At 38.2% G+C, this 20,910-nt stretch overlaps 1 protein-coding gene across 17 annotated transcripts in view; it reads left to right on the top strand.

The window, feature by feature from the left end:
* The first annotated feature begins 87 nt into the window (after positions 1-87).
* Positions 88-20,910, top strand: part of picalma (phosphatidylinositol binding clathrin assembly protein a) — a 49,498-nt gene continuing 28,675 nt past the window's right edge. For 16 of the 17 annotated variants that reach the window (XM_067432529.1, XM_067432519.1, XM_067432533.1 and 13 more), the window contains exons 1-5: positions 388-522; positions 17,587-17,729; positions 18,609-18,684; positions 20,563-20,665; positions 20,753-20,846. In XM_067432529.1, the coding sequence (XP_067288630.1) occupies positions 393-522; positions 17,587-17,729; positions 18,609-18,684; positions 20,563-20,665; positions 20,753-20,846 (546 nt within the window). In that variant the 5' untranslated portion in view covers positions 388-392. Of the gene's footprint in view, positions 189-267; positions 523-17,586; positions 17,730-18,608; positions 18,685-20,562; positions 20,666-20,752; positions 20,847-20,910 lie in introns of those variants that run through there. The other variant, XM_067432518.1, reaches the window with a different exon arrangement.

The raw sequence follows: 20,910 nt of genomic DNA, 5'->3' as shown, positions 1-20,910 counted from the left end.
AGAAAAAAGGGGGAGTTTGAGAGAGAGAGAGAGAGAGAGAGAGAGAGAGAGAGAGAGAGAGAAGGAGAGGAGAGGGAGAGGGATAGTGCGTGACGGAGGGGTTGAGAGAGGACGCTGCTGTTAATAGAGGAGGAAACGTTTGGTACGTTAACGTTAATGTCGCGATCAGCTGACGGCATACATACAGAGTAAACTTCATTTGGACTCTCTAAATCACCGGATACGTCTTCCTTGAAATTTCATTTATTTTCTCTCTTTCTTCCCCAGTCAGGTGGCGTAACAGGGCACATCACAGGGACTACCAGCATTGCCGTTGGATTTAACAGCCCGAGTATATTTTCCCCCCTCTTTTGTTGTTTTCCCCCTTTTTCTGTTTGTTTAAAACTGCGAGGATGTCTGGACAAAGCATAACGGATCGGATAACGGCAGCGCAACACAGTGTTACCGGTTCCGCGGTGTCCAAAACGGTGTGCAAGGCGACCACGCACGAAGTCATGGGGCCAAAGAAGAAGCATTTGGATTGTAAGTGTCATCGGATTTTGTTCTATGTTGCTATCGGACCCGCGTTTGAAAGTTACGTCAGTCACTCGTCGCCCTGGGAACGAGAGGTTCGGGGCTCGAGGCCTGCAAAAGATTCACGTTCAGGGCTTCTCGTGTTATTTAACCAGTTTCCTCCAGCGCCCTTTGCTGATGTTGAACCTGAGACTAGATCATTTGTGTCCCCTTTACATGGAGTTTTCTGATAGCATGAGTGCAGCGCATTTAATGATTCAACTTGCTGCTAACTAATAATTAACCACATTCAAGTACGAACCCATCTGCTGTCTATATAGGACACTTGCTGGTTCAGTCGAATGGATTCATTGAGAAATCTGATGATTGCAAACAAACGTGCATTTGCTGCAAAAGAAAATCGCAAAACGAAAATGCATGTTTTATTAGGGTCACTTTCCCATAAATGACTGGATTTCTTAAAGGAATGGTTAACATAAAAAAGCTGTTTTATTTTGTACCAAACAAACAGCATGTTATTTTTTATATAGATATAAGACAAATGGCTATGTTAAATGCTAAAAGTTTAAGCTGCTCTTTTTCATACAATGGAAAGTATAAGTATAACATGGTTAACAACTTAAATGAATAGTTTACCAAAAAAATAGTGTTTTGTTATTAATTACTCACCCTCATGTTGTTCCAAACTCGTAAGACTTTTGAGTTGTTCGTCAGTTTTGATGTAATCTGAAAGCTTTCTGTCCCTCCATTGACAGCTATGCAACTACCACTTTGATGCTTCAAAAAGTTCATCAGATTTTGATTGTAGAACTAATCCTTACAAATCTGCTTGAGGCACGAGAACAAACCAATGTGCTGTGTAGCACGAGAATGAACCTCATTGGTTCTCACTGAAGCCCAAACGTGCTGCGTAGCACAATAATTGCTTGAGCTTCTGTTTACCACAACTGATGGGTATTAATGAATGTTTATACTTGAATAAAAGCCAAAATTCAATCTGTTCATCATATAAAGCTAAAGTCTCTTCAGAAAATGTGGACTAAACAGCTTAGTTTTATGTTCTCTTTATGAACTTTTTTTGAAGCGTCAAGATGGTAGTTGCGTAGCTGTCAATGGAGGGGCAGAAAGCTCTCAGATTTCACCGAAAAGATCTTCTTTTTTCTTTTTTTTTACAAAGATGAACGGAAGTTTTATGGGTTTGGAACAACACAAGGGTGAGTAATTAATGGCAGCATTTTCATATTTGTGTGAACTATCCCTTTAAATGTGTAGATGTCTAACACGCATACAGAAGTCAAGAAGTTAAGAAAAGCGTGATATTGTCTAAAATTAAAGACATGATATTCAGTAAATGTTGAATCTTTTAAAATATAATAATATAATACTGACAGCCCTTGGAGTCTGCCACAAACCCTGTAGTTTTTCAGTTCTGTGTTTAAGGTTTATCTCACAATTGAAGTGAAGAACATGCTGACAGAAGTTATGCAACATTCAATTTAGAATATTCTGTGGCAGGTGTTTATAGATGACGGTTGTAATTGGCTCAATCCTGCCAATGGCTGAGCTTGAGACAGTTCCGTCATGTTAACTTTTAACTTTATGTAGATGTTATATATTTATTTCCTGTTATGACTCAGGTTGTCTTCTCCGAGTGAGATGTTCTCAGTCTACCACAGGAGCTGGTGCTGACAGGTCTCACGGAGCCTGAATGGTGCTCAGTGTTTCTTAATTCTCATGAAGAATTGCCTAATTTAGGAGGCACCCATCTCGACTTTATCAGTTTTGAGATTGTGTCTGTTCAGTGAGATCTGAAGTCTTTGATTGACTTCAATGAATCTACTGCAGTTTGTTCTTAGATTATCAGTTTTGCTGATGTTGTTTTTGTTTTAAAACTTGTGTGTGTATTTTTGCACAAATGTCGAAGAATGTGGCGCCATCATTTGAGTCAAATCAAGGCTGGTGGCACCACCACATCAAGTCTTTCACCACACACTTCTTGTTTACATATAGCTTTTTGCTTTCGCTCCCACCCTACAGTGCTAATTTCCTCATGGCGGACTATATTTAGCTGGGTCTTGACAATACAGAATGGCATGTGTGCTGACAGACAGTTTTGAAGGAGAAGAGAGAAGTTCTTAGACAAAGTGAAGGTCAGATATAATTGCCTTCCTCCCTTTAAAAATATGTGCTTATGTTAAGTTTTTTGTGATCATTGCGTCGAGAACATTGTTCTACATTAGACCGGTTGCGCTCAGGTTGGTTCCCGTAGCGTAGGGAGTGTGTGACGAGGTCTTGTAGGTATTTCATGGCAGCAGTGCGTTCTGTGCCTGGAGTTTCCTTTGGGACAGAAATAGCAGTGTGTCTCACTCTCCTCCTGTTTGATTTGAACATAAGATACGGCTCCGTCTCCGTCCCCCAACCTCTTTGATTTGGGCCGGGTTTCCGGGGTAGGGAGAACATTCCTCTTGAACTACCCTTATTTCTGAAATGACCAGCTGGCTGAAAAATGTCCTCCAATTGTTTCATGTTTTAGTGTAGGAAAACATTGTAGGTAAAAAAAAAAAGTATTCCATTTTTAGTCACAGTTTCTGATATACAGAAACATAAAGGGACAATGTGATTTGATTAATTAAAAAAAAGTCTGAATGCAAATCTTTGTTCAAAGGACTTCCCCCTGGTCTTAGTTAGTGCAGACGGTTGCTGTGGATCGTCAGGTGCCTACATCCTTTTAGGACTTTGGGTTTAGTTCCTTAATATGGACCATTATTAGTCAGTAAAGCCCCATTTATACTTCTGCGTTGAGTGTATGCCATAGCAACGTTGAAGGCTGTGTGTTTCTCGCGTAGCCTATGGCATACCCTGACGTGCACAACTCCAAAAATGTAACAACTTGTCAATTCTACGCTGACCACAAGCACTGATTGGTCTGCCAGAACCCATTCCTCTGGAATACACATGCTCCCTCTGCATGTCTTCTGCATGTCAACGCGGACAAGGAAGCAGAAGTATAAATGAAAATCAACGTGTAGCCAACATCGTAGAAGCTAAGGCCCAGGTTCGACGCTGAATATAAATCAACCTTAAAGGGTTAGTTCACCCCAAAAAATATTGATGTCATTAATGACTCACCCTAATGTCGTTCCACACCCGTAAGACCTCTGTTCATCTTCGGAACACAGTTTAAGATATTTTAATATTAAGAGTCGAGAGCGTATGCAAGTGTATGCACACTTTACTGTCCATGTCCAGAAAGGGAATACAAACATCTTAAAAGTAGTCCAAATGTGACATCAGTGGGTTAATTAGAATCTCTTGAAGCATCGAAAATACATTTTGGTCCAAAAATAACAAAAATTATGACTTTATTCAGCATTGTCTTCTCTTCCGTGTTTGTTTTCAAACCTCAAATAAAGAGTCAAGCAATTATGAATCATTGTTTTGATTCATGATTCCGATCGCCAGTGTCACATGATTTCAGCAGTTTGACACGCGATCCGAATCATGAATCAATACGCTGATTCATAACCGTTCTAATCTTCATTTGCAGATTCTAACTGATGTGACATATGGACCACTTTGATGATGTTTTATTACCGTTCTGTAAAGGGACAGTATACCATACATACATTCAGTGGAGGAACAGAAAGCTCTCGGACTACATATTAAACATCTTAAACTGTGTTTCTTTTTTTATTTGGTCTTTACAGTTGATGCAAATTTTACTGACTCTAAATAATGGCCCACTGATATACATTAAATATATATGGGGTCATGGGTTGTAAACTACCCTATGCGTGTTGATGGTTTAGTGTATGTAGAATGGTGGATTCAGCAAGACAGATCGAATGGATAGTTGTTGAATTTATTTAAAGGTGATCACACACACACACACACACACACACACACAACCAACAGCAGAAGTTCCACTGTTGTATTTCCATGATTTGAAGTCATGTTGGCTGGCCTTCCTTGCCCCAGTGCGGCGTAAGCAAGTTCTGTGGGATCCAGGCTTATTCTGGGTGCTCATTCATATGAGTCAGTTCTGCAATATGATTGACGCTTCCTAGAATCTGCCTGAGACCAGATGCCACACACACACTCACTTATCTTTACAGTTTTAAGATACACAGCCACTCCTAGCAAACTTGGTGCTTGAATGCTCTTTGGGACAGCATGTAGAAGAAGGTTCCAGATTATGATGTGTTTATCAAGCATTGTACTCGATTGCTGGTTCAGAATGTATTCAAAACAAAAATGACAATGTTTTGTATGCCTGTTTGCTGAAGTTTTTCAGGATGTGAAATGCATCTCTGATGAACCGTCAGACAGCTGACGGAAATCGGATCAGTTTTGTTGTAATCGTAGATTAAAGTGCTCTCATCTTGATTGGTGTTCCTACTGTTTAGTATCCACATTTAGTATACAAACTTAAGCCCAATTTTGAGGTTGCAGTCATGAAAATGTCCGTCTGAAAGCACCCCGAGCATCTATGTGTCTACCAGGTTTTAGGGCGGGAAAGCTTGTGTAGCATGGACTGTAGCGCTCTCATCTCATCAGTGTGTTTACAACACCCTTAAAATGTCATCTGTTCCAACGCGGTGACCCCTCGGACCTGTTTCATGGTGTCCGATCCCTCTGGCAGAGCACTGTAAGTCAGTCATGTGAGTGTATGTGTGTGTGTGTGTGTGTTTCTGTACCTGTGTAGAAATTTAGCATGTGACCAGAGAGGCATCAAATGACGGTCAGATAGAAAGAGTGCTGACTCGCTGCCCCACTGTGTTTGAATTGAGACCAGAACGGCTTTTAAAGTCACTGTTTGAACCTCCTAGCTGAGCCTGGCCCTAAAGCATTTGCAGTTGACTTTCTTAGTGTTCCATTTCCTAAATTATTGACCCAGTATGCCATTAGCAAAGTGCCTCTTTACTTCATCAGTTTTAAGTAATCAAATATTATGTAACTAGTCACACCAACCCAAATACCACAGCGAGAGGGGTTACGACGCCCTTCTTGCTGCTTTTTGAGTCATGATGATGAAAGAAATTTAGGGCATGAATGGTCTGTTCTGTTGGGTTGCAAAACAGTTCCAGAGTAATTTGTCTAAACTAGTAGTAATTAGAGAGGGCAACTTTAAATGACAGGTCTGATTTTAGCTGCTAGACACTGTAAACAGCATATTAAAACTCATCTCCGCATTTGAGTGCAAGTATGAAAAAAAAAGACTTGTTTCTGCTCTCAGTAGAATTATTATATATATATTTTTTTTTTTGGAAAATGAATGTGACCTCAGTCGACTGTGGAGGGATGGAGGTTAAACATACTAAATGGGCTTTCTCACTGGACCTGGAACTTTACTGAAACTAACCACCAGGGTAGTTCCCAGAGAGCCTGGTTGCATTCGCGCCGCCATTAGGAACTCTGAAGTGACTTTTATTTTGACACTGTTCAGAACGTCAGAGCCTGTGCACACTGCGCTTACATTCTCTGACTTCACTAGTTTTTGATCTGTTTAAAAGGCCTGTCTAATACAATATCAGTTAGAGCTGTTACAAGAAAGTAGACATAACATATATGAAAAAGTGTTAGCGTTTGCCGTGTAGCTGATGCCCAATGGCCCGCGAAACACCACCACCATTTTTTTAAAGGTACACAATACACACACAGATTATAGTCTATATATTTACTCTAGAAACTAACTCTACGAACAGCGAAAAGTCATTTACCCTTCAAATTGCACATCGAAATTGCAAATTAAAAATACTCCCAATGGAAACACATCAATTTTGTAAAAACTCATATATATCAAGGTTTTTACGCTTGCATGGGTGGTTTTTCAGCAAATTCAAACTGGAATATTTTGCAAAACTGCATTTCCAGGCCACCTGGTGCAAGTAAATGTTGATCATCCTTTAAAAATAATGCGTTATGTTTGTTTGGACAGAAGTTAGTGACGTTTCTCTCTAAACAGTCAGTTATCTGCAGTATTTACTTTTTAGCATCGGTACAGCACGCTTGGAACCTCAACCCAAGGTAGTACTGTTTAAGTTGAACTGTAACAAACCGCCCCATGCAGTGGAAATGCGCAAAAGCGTGCCATACCGAACTGTTCCATGCAATGGAAAAGCATCATTAGTTCCCCCAAAATATCTTTCCTAGTTCCTGCAGAAACATGCCAAAATCTGGGTACTTCCACCAGTAGTTCTAGGAACTATGAAAAGGGTGGGAAAGCCCCATATATGAATTTATAAGTCAACACTGAGTGATTACATTAGAAATTATAAATTGTTTCTTTCAACAGTTTCTGGTGTTCATTCATGTTTATTTTGTGACATAACTAGTAGTTAATACAAAGAGGTGGTTGCTTTACAAGCACACCACATTGAAGAGCACCATAATGGTATTTATTGTTTTAGTTCCATAACATTGTCAGATTTGATCATCATTCCTTCCCCCACATGCCTCCCAAACTCCAAACTGTAAAGTGTCTTGTCCTGGATGAACCCAGTGGACCAGTTCAAGATACTTCCTGCATTCTTGTAGGCCGCCAACTATCCAAAATCTAAACAGCCAAAAGGAAGTTGTCCCGTAAATCAGAAAAATGTCGGGACTTGGGAGCTGATTAAACGAGAGATGTCTGCAGATAGGAGAGTGCAGTGACTTCCATCAAGAGCTGGGTCAGGGGAAAATCATGAGTCAAAACTCCTCGAGTCTAATCAGCTCCGTTTTGTTCTCACAGCAAACATGTTACTTTAGTCTGAACGTCACTGTCTAAATATGGGAAAAGTCTAGTGGGGAAGCAGTCCAAGTGATTCAGATTTTCTGTTTATTGTCCTATATTTAAAAGGCAAAAAAAAAACATTTGCTTGTTTGATATTTTGTGTGTTCCCCCCGCTGTAATCATTAATCTATTTAATCGTCTCTTTTGTAGGATTAGCTATTAATGACATGCTTCTGCGTAATCTTTTGAGGTCTTTTCAGCCGTGCAGCCGTTTTGTTTTTTTCAAGTTGTTTGTGAAAGGGAAGTTACGTTGAAGATATTGGCTTGAATCTCCTTCCCAGTCTGATGTAGTAAACACTATTATTATTTTTTAATGAGTACCATTGAGAAAACTATTGATAAAATGCCTCCAGCTACCAGTGATTCGAATGAGCCCAGACACGTTTTACTGAATGATTTTTATCACTCTTACTCTGTTACCTTTAGTAACTGTTCATTTCTTTTGTGAAGTAGACATTGACTTATAGACCTACATTGTCTTCACTCCCTCTCTGCTGGATATAGATTACCGGTACTTTTTATTTTCAAATGCTTTACTTCCTGAATAATATTTATTGATATTTGCTATTGCTATTATATTTATTGCAAATGCTTTACTTTACAAAAAAAAATATATTTTTATTATAGGTCATAGTCCCCAAGGTCACCCCAAGGTCCAAGTTTATGTGGCGTTTCCCTGATTTCTGTGCAGCTGTCTCCTTCATTCTCTCTCTCTCTCTCTCTCTCTCTCTCTCTCTCTCTCTCTCTCTCTCTCTCTCTCTCTCTCTCTCTCTCTCTCTCTCTCTCTCTCTCTCTCTCTCTCTCTCTCTCTCTCTCTCTCTCTCTCTCTCTCTCTCTCTCTCTCTCTCTCTACCACTCTCTCTCTACCTCTCTTCCTTAACATGCTCTGGATTCTACAACACTGTGAAGTCAAGCCTGCATTCCAACCCAGATATGTTCTTCTTCCTCTAGTCAGTAAGCTCTGTACATGTGGCATTTTTTTACTTTTTTTTGCCATGATCTTTGCTTTTACTGGTGCTGGATGGATGTTTACCACATGGTCTGGATGGAAAGGAATTTTGTCTGTTTATAATGTTTTGAAAAGTTAATCTCACATCAAATTTGGCTGAGATATTACTCCCAAAAGATAATTTAAAGGGTTACTTCAGCGATTAGCATATGGCTTTGTATCAGAAACCCTGGAGTATATTGAAATGATTGTGCTTTCCCTCCTCATATCCCCCGTGAGACAAGAGATTTATGCATTTTATTTCTGGAAAAATTCTTCTTATGGTGAGCAATGTAAGTCTTTTAACTTCTCAAATTAATTTCTATGAAAGTTAAGCTTGCAAAGGCATGAATTGAAACGCGCCAGACTGAACTAGCGTTGTGAATGTATGCCGCGAGTGTAGTCGCGATTACCTCAGCTCTTATCACGAGAGCTCATCAGCTCATTTCTCTCACTCCTGCAGTTAGTGCTCAGGGCTGTGATACTCGCGCGGTGACTCACTCATTATATTGAACAGACACGTTCAGTTTTTAATTGTAGCGTCTTCTCCAACTCAGTCACAGTAATCGAGTTGGTGGCGTTGGGGAATGGCCTCACAGGGCAGCGAAGCATTCTGGGAATTGTAGTCTTTCATCCCCATGAGACCCCAAAAATATTTGAGTAAACTATACCTTTTTTTTTTATTAATATGAAAATATGAAACTATACTTTACTAAATAAGAAACTTCCAGTAGGCGGCGGTAAATGTCTATTTGATTAATTAATTAATTTATTTATTTATTCAATGAAATAAATGGTTCTCTTTATGAAAATGGTCAATGGTAAAAATTATTTTCTTAAACTGTTGTACAAGATCAGTATCACATTTGCACTCGTCTTGTTATTCTGGACAGAAAAACAGAGCTTGTGTGATATTGCTAGTATTGAATTGTAAACACTAAGTATTGTAAACTGTTACTGGCAGTTTAGTTTGAAACGGGGAATGGTTCACATGAAAAATTGGCAATGTGAAATTTGTCGCATGGACCTGTGTGAGTGGAGCTCAGGGGTACCGAATTCGAGACGTGTGCGGCAATTGACGTGCATTTGAAAGCAACACGGACTCGGGTGTGCAAAAAAGTAACCTGTGCGTGCATTTTATCAGATGATGTATTTCGTTAGTTAACGCATATACGGGACGATGATGTTGATGATTTACCTTGGGTACGAGTGAGCGAGAGAGAGTCTGCTAGTGTATTCGCACATTAACAATCTATTAGAAATCATTAGAAATCTAGATGCACCCTAGCGGCAGCAAATTTAGTCTGCCCGCAAGTGTCGTCTAGCAACTCTCAATACCCTTCTGAGCTGTATTCCTCTCAATCTGGACGGGCCAATCACATCGTGTATAGAGTCGGCGGGCGGGGCCATAATGACGACGGCTGAGTTGCGTTTGCGTGCTTCTAGTAAACACAGAAACTGGCGAACGGCGGTCTTTCGAATCGGCTTTGACCGCGACTCTAGAAGACTTGGAGTTAAGCTTTTCTCTGAGAAAAGAACAAAGAGCGGCACTGAAGTCATTCTTAAAAAGGGAAGATGTGTTCGGAGTTTTGCTGACCGGATACGATGAATGTTTAATCTATCAACAAGCTCTGCTTCACCTTCGTTGCTCTGGTTGGTGTAGCGCTTTCCTATCACATGCAGAGGGAGTTTGAAAGACGAACGTTTATCCCGCCCCTCGGATTGAGCTGTCAATGGTGAGTTTCCAGACCAAACATCTTGATGTGGGTCTGGCTTGTCAGGCTATTCGCACATAGCATTGGAGCAAACAACCGCGCTCTGACACAGACCACAACAAACATGCCCAGTGTTAAAACGCCCTGAGACTAAAACTCAAATAGCCATTTTTGCCCCATATCTTGAATTTTAAGGACATTCTAACTGCATTCTATAGGCTTTATCACAGTGAGTTGTTTCCCTGCATCATATTCTTCATCAATCAGCTGTATGAAACGTAATGGGCATGTGCCATAAATGCATTAATAATTTTAACTTGATAGTCTGTCTGAATAGTAGATTCTGATTGGCTTGGAGGTGTGCGGAAAAACTGTTTAATGCACAAGTAGTTCCAGTTAGTTTAACTGCTGTTATATCAATGCACCACATTCATTGACGTGCACACACACATCTCTCGCGCACAGAGATCAGAGATTTGCCCCATGACCGGTTTATGTCTATTTTCTATTATTGTTCAAATCCTCCCCCAGGCCAGTTTGGACACTGGGCCTGGATGCTGTCTTCTATCTGTCTGCGAGTTAAAGGCTTCGAATCAGGGGAGCGATCATTCACTTAATGGTTTCCTGTCCTCTGCCCTCACAAATGGGTCTGCCTGAAGCGGAACAGAGCCGTGATGGAGAAATATACCGGTCTGCCTTTGTTTCTACCTGTTTTTTTGTCTGTTTCTTGGTCTGTGTCACTTGTATCCTCCTGTCATTAGTCCACTTCAGGGGTCAGAGAGTCTAAATAGCTCCGTCATCAGCCTGTTATATGATTGAGTTTTTCAAAGTATTCATGTTGAATCGGTTTCCTTCTATGACCTGTAGGAAGTTTGCAGCATCCTGTTGCTGAGTCAACTATGTTCTCCTGTCCTTTTCCAAAAAGGAATGTTTTTAAGACTAGAGACCATTATTCTGTATTGATGCCATTAGGACCTCAAGTTTATTGTTGCTCCAGGAACATCATTCATCAGTAGCTGCGTTTCCATTACAGATTTGCGAAAAACTTTTGCGATATTTCTTAAATGTCGATAAAAAACTGTTGCGAAATGACAGCGTTTCCATAGCTGCAGTTATGCGACTAAAACATATTACTTTCCTCTCGCGATAGGTCATTCCAAAATGATGGCACTTGGTAGGTTTGTATATCCCATCCATCACACTAGCCATTATTATTATTGGAAGGAGACATACGTGTTATCCAAGCATTAATGGCAAGGAAAGCCCCTTAGGTTACTTAAGCGGCACGGATATGAGGTAGGGATGGGACGATACACTTAAACTCACGATACGATGCACCTCGATATGCCAGGGTTACGATACGATACGTCACGATACGATATCAAATTATTTTTTTTCTTTCCAAATCTGTGATATTTTTTTTTACCACCTAAGTAATGTACTTAAACGAAAGGTAGGATTTTTCTCTTTTTTTTGCAATTTGGTTCTATGTTGTTTTAAAAAAAAGGAGAATTTTTAGAAGTCCGCGACCACATCTTAAACAGGGGTGCCAATAATTGTGGAGGGCACTGTAGGGCTGTCAATCGATTAAAATATTGAATCGCGATTAACTGCATGATTGTCATGAGTTAACTCGCGATTAATCGCAATTTAATCACACCTTTTTAGCAATTGTAAATGTCTCTTAAATTAAGTTTAAATTAAGTTTTTAATACTCTAATCAACATAGGTATGGACAAATATGCATTCTTTATGCAAATGTACATTTATTATTAGTGAAACCATACTTATTCAATAATAATCAATACAGCATGAAGACTAGACATATCAAAGGTCATAGATATGTTTATCTAAGAAATTGTTCATGTGTCTTAAGCCTAAACTTAAAAATAATGAGTAAGTAGTGATTTCACTCATTTTAACAATATAAAGGGAGTTTTTACACTGGCAGTTTAATTCAGAACAGGGCAAAGTTCGTATGAAAAATTGTTAAAGTGTACCAGTGAGCGAACCAGAACCACACCATACCTGGAGGAGGTCCATATTACACGAGTAGGAATATAGTGCGGCCCCTTTAAGAGATCCGCATTCCCTACTGAACTGCCTTTGCGTGTGCGCGCCGAACTGGTCCGCGATTCACGTGGACAGTGTGAAGAACACGGACGACTCGGGAGCGCGCTTGTTCAGGAAAGTAACCTGTGCATTCGTTTTAGACGATTGTAATGTATTTAGTTCAATAAAACACGTGTCCAGTAAGCGGGGTGATGGTGTTAATGATTTACCTCAGACATGAGCGAGAGTGAGCTGCAGTGCATAGCGCTCAGACTGCAGAGAATGTGCTCAGTGAAAAAACGCCCTTTTCTTTCTGAAGTCGAATAAAAGTTAAACAGAAAATATGGTAGTTTATGTAGGCAATAACTGCATTTTTGGTTTAGAATATTAATGCTAATGTCAACCATTTTCTTTCTCTATTAATGTTTGCTGCTACATCCTTTGTCTGACTGCTCTCACTTTTTCCAACTACGGGCTCAGATCAAACTCAGATCAGACAGAAAATGCGCGCTGCGTTTTGTTATGTCTGCCCCCCCACCCCCCACCCCACACACACACACACACATAAATATACAATACACTAAATTATTTATATACTACGCAAATCATGCAGCAGTGCCATCTATCTTTATTTCGCGATCCATTTTTTTCGACCTCGATGCGTTTCGTCACGTTTTGTATCGCGATATTTTGTCAAACGATATTTCGTCCCATCCCTAATATGAGGTGTGTGTGTGTGTGTGTGTGTGTCAGATCTGCTTCAAGGTCTTCATGATAATGTGGCATTTCTGTGTTTAGCATCCAGTATTACTGTAATCCTATTGTCTTTTATGAGTTTAATAAAAAGCTCCGTCTCGTCTTCTCTCCAAACCGAACCATCATCTGTAAAGAATGATCGACTTTTACGCGCGCCAGGTTGACGCGAGTAGAGCGAAATGTTTGAATTTGCATGGTAACTCAAATGTTTGTTGGGTTTTTTTGTTTTTGTTTTTACCACTTTCGTTATTTTGGCTAGATATTTCATTTGATGGGCATGTGAATTGAATTTAGAAATGCTTTGGAAAAGAAAAAAATGGCATTTAATAAACGAAATATTTTTTTTTAAATGAAGACCGCGTTTGGAGTGAGTGCATGCAAAATAATTAATTCCCTGAGTCCACAAATAAAAATAGACAGTTTATAGTTTATAATTATGTCTTGAACTTATCTGTATAGCTAAAAATGACAAGAGTATTGTGAATTGTTTCATCTCTCTTAAAGGAAGAAGGAAAAAATGAGAACGTCGGCGCTTTTATCGGCCGTGGGTTAAAAAAAACATAGCCTAACTACGAAAATAAATAGGCTACGTTTAGGACTAAACATTAGCCTGTTATATTATTATTTTAATTTATATGTTCATTATGAAAAGTGAGCAGCATGAGTAAGAATCGCAATATGTTTGTGACCTGGGGAGTCACATGATTTTGATCACTTCGAGTTTTATTTTCTAGAAAGTCTTTCTTAATTTTTTTTTTTCGTTTTGTATAAATTGTATTTTTATTTTTATCGATGTTTCATCAATTAATTGCCTGTTTATTAAATAAGAAGCAAACTAAGATCGTCTGGAATGGATTGACGTGCGTAACTGGCCTGTTTCCTCGGCCTTTGAGTAAGGCTGAAACTATAGGCTATCTCTTTCTGTTTTAATACATTTCTTGAATATATGTCTTAATTACTGTATATATAGCCTGTAGTCCTTATTAGGAGAAAATATATGTCCTTTTAACTACATTATCTTTACGGTGTGGAATTGAGTGGAAAATATAATATATTGGCCCTATGTTGCAGCAATGCGTCACCGCAACAGGTGACCTGTAAATGCGAAAAAACCGTTTCCATTGCAGTTTTGCGAAAATGTCCTTTTTCGAATTGCCTGAAAAACCACCTCATGAGAGCGTAAAAACTTTTTTGTGATATATGGGAGTTTTTGCAAAATTGCCGCGTTTCCATTAGGCGTGTTTTCAATTCGCAATTTCAATATGCGCAATTTGAAGGGTAATGGAAACGCGCCTAGTTTAGCTTTATAAACCGAAAAAACATGATTTCCCCACCACCTTTTTCATCAGGCACACAATGCATTAATATATGACAGTATGTAGCCCAGCCCATAACTAATACATTGAGATGTACAACAGTTCTCCTTATTAATTATTAACGTTTTTCACGCTCTCCTGATAACGGCGCATTGTATGAAATGCAAATAGACAAATAAGGATGTCTAGTTTAAAAGGCAAGATGAAAGTTATGATTTGAAGAGCTCTTAAAAATCACGGTCCATATCATATTACGTTTTTGCTTTCAGTAGAAAAATAAAACAAATATATTACAAGCATAGATTAATACAATTGTAGTATCAGAAATGTAATATATATTTGGTTCTAAATGTAAAATAACACTATAGTGTTCACTGTATGAATTAAATCTAGATTAATCTAGAAGAAAAAAAATCATACTGACCCCAAACCAGTTATTGTTTATTACAAACCTGAAAATTGTAAACAAGTTCATCACAGGAGAGGTATATTGCAGTCATTAACTTACTTTTTTAATGTAATTTAAATTAACTCCAGGGCTCACTTGAAAAAGAGACTACTGTCTCAATGTGACTACCCTGGTAAAACGAAGGGAAAAATAAATAAATAAATAACTTAAAAAATTTGGACAAAATGAATGTCATATCATTGACTCAAATGCAAATAGCTTATGTAACCATAAGGAAGTGGCTATTCTGTTCGCTGATGTAGTTTTGCATAATTCAAACTTTGTGTTGGTAAACTCTTAAATAAACACTTCCTCCATTAATAGGTTTTTACCACAGCAGTGACCTGTGATTCTTAAGTTTAGAAGCGCACAATACATTTTAAAGTAATAGAACTTGAAGATTGCCATCTTTAACTCATCCTTATGTGGTTTCAAACCCATATTGACTTTCTTTCTTCTGTAGATCGCAAAAAAATGTCAAAAGAACATGGCTATTCCAAGTAGGTGGAGTATCAGGAAAATGTCAGACGCTTTAATGTTCAAGCAGAGCAGGTCACATGACTGGTTTGTTTCTCCTCACGTGACCATCGCATGATTGGAGGCGCATGCACCCTGCTGGCTCATCGATCATGTCTGTCTCCACTCCAGAGAGATGGAGATACAGGGTGGGTCTAGATTGGGCAAGATTCCCACAGATCTTTCATTTCTCCTCTGAAATGCGCCTGTTGGCGACATAAGGGAGTGTAGGGTAAAGCCGACGGTGTCCAGTTACCCTGGCGTCGGATGATAACGGCATCAAACATCAAGTCCACGTCGTCTTCTGGCTTTGATCTTTCACTTGAGCCCCATGGACGTGTACACTTGCAGCGCACTCGTGCTCGGCACAGGCGTTTTGTGTTGGCTCTGAAAAGTCTTTTGTTGTCACGTGGCCAAGCCTTTGTGCAGGTTTAAATGGTGGATGTTATCTGTAAAAGAGAGGGCATTCTGTAGACCACCCATGCTCACTGTGCAGCATATTTTCACATTCCCACTTCAAAAGGCTGCGTATGCACTAATATTGGGTGGCAATTTGTTGGGGAGTGTGTAATTACTCTGTTGTCTTTGAAATGGGTTGTTGAGAGGGGTGGAAGTGGCTTTTCATTTAAGCATGTCTAGAAGTGGTTTCTATGTAGATCCTCGGAAAATTGTGATTAGACTAGTGCCTGTGAATATTAAACCACAAAAAGACTATTTAAATATGAATCCTGCCTGTTCTGCATGTCTCTGTGTGAATGAACTCATACTGAAGCACTTGTGACACGCAGAGTTTTCAGTCAAATAACTATCTGATTCAATAGTTTGTTTATTAAATGGAGAAATAAAATGTTGGGGAGGCTAAAATGAAACCTGCAGTGCTCACGATCTGCCAGTCTGTTTCCATGCGTGACTCCTCCCCCTCCCGCTCAGACTCCCGGTTCAAAAAAATCTGGTCCTTCTGCTATTACGAATAAACAGCCAAAATTGAGCTTAGCATTATCTCTTTTAATGTGATAAAACACTAAATACTAATTTTGACTATGTAGGTATGTAAGTTACGGTGGTGTAAGGTGCTGGAAAAAGTTTTTAAATGGACCTTGAAAGTGCTTGAATTTGACCTTGGAAAAGGTAGTAGTATTTTTCCATGTTTTCATTTTAAGAGTAAAGCTCTGCTGTGCAGCACTTTGTTTGACAAAGTTCAATTTCATATGATTAAGTATTATTTAATGATTAAGCATTTTAAAGATTTTAACACAATTGTGTCAGAAAGTCACAATTGAAAGTCAGATTAGTGATTTTTTATTTATTTATTTTTTTAAAGAATTGTTTGTATCAACTTGCAGATGAAAGGGGAAACAGATCTGAATTATTATGTGAGGAAAAAGTTGCATAAAAAAAAAATCTGTTTTGGAAACCAGCTTTCATCGTTTTCTCTGTCATTTGAATCCAGAAGTTTGCGATGATATAATCCCGTTCAGATCTGGTTCCCTGTGGAGAGAGGCGGCGTTGTCCTCCTTCGCTGTCTGTGGGAGGTTTCATGAATGGCATGATAAGCTGCAGCGCTGAATGAGTCTCCCAGTGTCGGCGGGGTAGAGAAAGCCTTGAGGGATCCTGCTCTTGCTCTCGGAGCGCAGATGGCTGTGGAGCCCAGCCAGAGAACTAATAATGCTCAGGATATCAATGCACGTCTCACACACGCACACGCACGCTCTTTCTCGCTCTCTCACCATGTCAGCGCTGAACGCTCACGCCCTGAGCTGTGGCACCTTAGCAGATGCTTCTTCACTTGGTTAGCAGAATTTATAAAGTCACTACATTGGAAACTGGCAGTGAGTTTTGAAGGCATTTCAAAAAAAATTATGCTGTTTTCATTCATTTTCTTAATGGTATTATAATAATGATTGACCAATATTTTGTCAACAAAAATAATACAAAACAAAATTCTCTACCTAATTTCTGGTTTAAATAAAATCTAACACATTTTAAATAAATTTTAAAATAACAAAAAATAAAATTTGTGAATTTTTAAAATGTTAAATTGTCATTTAATCCTGTGATGCGAAGCAGAATTTTCAGCATCGTTACTCCAGTCTTCAGTGTCACATGATCCTTCAGAAATCATTCTCATATGATGATTTGGTGGTCATGAAACACTTTAATGAAACACTTGCTGAATAAAAGTAATAATTTCTTTCAAAAAAGCTTACTGACCACAAACTTCTGAATCATAGAGTCTGTCAACCCCTGACCACCCTGCTCTCTTCATATCAGAATCATCATCTGTCATTGCATAACCCGTCAGCTGACCATTAGTTTGGACACGGTGTAAGTCTTTTGAGGAAGTCTGGAATGGAAGGATTCTAACAAATGTCAACGAGCCAAGACGGTTTCAGTTATTTAGGGCACAAATACAAACGCTGTGACAGTTTGAATTATTAACACATTGACCTCCTTCAACTCTCTCTCTCTCTCTCTCTCTCTCTCTCTCTCTCTCTCTCTCTCTCCAGATCTGATCCAGTGCACCAACGAGATGAATGTGAACATTCCTCAGCTGGCCGACACGCTGTTCGAGCGCACCACCAACACCAGCTGGGTGGTCGTGTTCAAATCTCTCATCACCACTCACCACATTATGGTCTACGGCAATGAGGTCAGCCTCCCCACACACACACACACACACACTCGCCACCTTTAGCCTGATTTCTCTAGCCTGATGAACTCCTGAATAGTTCACCCAAAAACATCATTTTATATTATATTATATTAATTACAATTATTATTATTTTTAAATTGTATTTCATAGTTTTTTATTTTAATTACATTTCATTTCATTTTAATTTATATTATATTAATTACAATTATTATTATTTTTAAATTGTATTTCATAGTTTTTTATTTTAATTACATTTAATTTTAATTTATATTACATTTATTACATTTCATTATTTTTTTATTCATTTTATTTTATTATTTTAATTACATTTAATTTCATTTTAATGCATATTATGATTACATTTCATTATTTTTATTTTTATTACATGTCATTATTTATATATAAAACGTCATTTATATTTATTTTAATTGCATTATTTAATTATTATTATTATTTATTTATTTTAAGAATATCCTGGCCACTCTTGAATGATTCAGAACATAATGAATTAGAACTGCGGTTGTTAGTCTCAAAAATGGCAATACCTTTGTGTCTTTTGTGACGTTTTACAACCCTGGTCACCATTCACTTTCATTTTACTTAAAAGAGTGGCCAGGGTTCACCTTGTGTTCATGGAAGAAAGTAAGTCTGGTTTGAAACAACATGAGTAAATAAAAACAGAATTTACATTTTTTTTGGTAAACTAATCCCTCATCCGTTTGTATTTTCAGCAGTGTTTGATCACAGATTTGTTTTAGGGCTCTAGCTCTAGTCCATCAGTTTTACCGTTGTGGCTTTGACAATACTGTTTATTTGTATTGTGTGGTTAACTTCAGAATAAATTGAACAAGAACTCTCTGTTCTTTATTTTGACAGAGATTTGTACAATATCTGGCCTCTAGGAACACATTATTCAACCTCAGTAATTTTTTGGACAAAAGCGGGTTACAAGGTAGGTGCTTTCAGCCCGACACTTCATTACTCATTCTGTTTTTCCAAACACATTGCAGCTGCGTCATCCATTTTCATGAGCAACCAAACCTATGACAAATGCAGACGTGATTAATATTTGAGGAGCTGGCTGAACATGCTCCTGCGTTTTCACAGTTCAATCATTTTAATGTTAGTCATGGTCAGATGTGGTGTTGGAGGGTCTGCGGTGGAAGCGTTAGGTCCTGTTTCTCGCTATTTCTCTGTTTTTCTGTCTGCTCTTCTCTTCCTGAACTCCCTTTTGGGACCCGTTCAGCAACATGGCCGACTTTCAGCTTAAATAAAGCACTTGTAGTTTTATTTACCCAAGGCTTTTCCCATGTTAAGAAGCTGCCTGCCAGCCAGCAATCACAGGACGCAGCAGGGGAATCAGAGGAGAGTCTTTCAAGAAAGACTAGGCCAATTTTCTAAAAGTGTCTAGAACTGAATGAAATATGAAATCAAATGTACTTTACTGTCCCTCCAAGGGAAATTTGAAGTGGACTTCAAATAGCCAGCATTTAAACAGATCTGATACATTATAAAATTATACATCACATAATCAATCACACAATACATATCAAACACAAAAATAGTTAGAGCGTCACTGATCCATATTCAACAATCTGATTGATACCGGCACAAAATATCATAATAGGGGAGAAGTGCATGCGATGGGTCAATTAAAATCCGTTTTGCATCTTTCAGTGCATTGCTGGTACAGGGACTGAATGCTGGGATAGTCTTTCAGTTCAATAATTTTCATTGCAGTTCAAATTATATATATAATTTTAACAGAGAGATTACCAAACCAAGAAGACAAGCCATACCATAACTTCAGGCTCTGATGTTCCTTCTCAGGAACCCTGCAATACTTCACCTTAATCCTACATTTAATAGTTTTTGGTTTTGATGGGCATTTTTTATTTATTATTTTTTTATATAGTCCTATTATATGTTATTTTATTTATCCAATGGCCAACATTCATGATGTTAAAGACAAGTAAAATACAGTACAAATCTGCACAAAAAATAAATAAATAATAACTTTTTTTTAAGTGTATATATAGAAACATTTCCCCACCCTAACCCTCATTATTCAAAATGAATAGAATAAAGACAACAACTATAGCATTTTAAATATATATATATGTGTGTATGTATATATATGTATATATATATATATATATATATATATATATGTATATGTATTTATATGTGTAATTAATTTTTATATAAGTAAAAAATATAAGAGAATTTAAAATGTCATACAGGGACTTTCATGGACATTTTTGAGTGCTGCAATAAATTATTGAATCAGTGTTTTAAAGATGAAGACAGACACAGTTTGAACAAATGAATTCACAGAAATGAAACTTTGGTTTTACTGAGGATTAAATCAGAAATGATACTAAAATATTTCTCCTTGTTGTCATACTTGCATAATTATTGTAAAATATTTTGTAAATATTTAATATGTATTGGCCAGCCATATTTGTGATAATTTTTTGGGTTGTATCTTTTGGCTCTTTAGTATCCTTATCTTATAGTATCCTGTATTTGAGTTTTTTGATTTCTGACAAGCGGCATAGACAAGTACACATCACGATGACCTGCCGTGCGTAGTAAAGTCAGATAAAGCTTGCGGATTCTAGGCTGTCATGCATTATACTAACCCTGTGGAAACCGAAGTGTTTTTTCCTCTTAGCAATAAAAATGAGTCACAATCATACTAAAATAATGTGCCCATGATTCAACTAAGACATCTAGGACTATCATTTTTAACTCTCTAGAATCAGAACAGATTTCTAGATAGGGTCGGTGTGAACTCAGAAGACAACATGTTCTGTTCTTCATGCAGGATATGACATGTCCACCTTCATCCGGAGGTACAGCCGCTACCTGAACGAAAAGGCAGTCTCATACAGACAAGTGGCTTTTGACTTCACAAAAGTAAAACGAGGGTATGTCTGTTTTCTAATTTCTTAAAGGGAAGTTCTCTCATTTACACTTTTTAATGATTTGTGTGGTTGTCGTTTCCGTTGTTTAAGGGCGGAAGGCGTAATGAGAACTATGAACACAGAGAAGCTCCTAAAGACCATCCCCATTATCCAAAACCAGATGGATGCACTCCTCGACTTCAATGTGAGTTTTGATGACAGCAACTAGACTTTGCTACCAGCTTTGGTCCGCTAAAAGCTTGCCCTTT

This window comes from Pseudorasbora parva, chromosome 23, assembly GCF_024679245.1.
Source record: "Pseudorasbora parva isolate DD20220531a chromosome 23, ASM2467924v1, whole genome shotgun sequence".
NCBI lineage: Eukaryota > Metazoa > Chordata > Actinopteri > Cypriniformes > Gobionidae > Pseudorasbora > Pseudorasbora parva.
The sequence above is the reverse complement of the archived record's forward strand: the minus strand, read 5'-3'. Positions and strand labels throughout refer to the sequence as shown.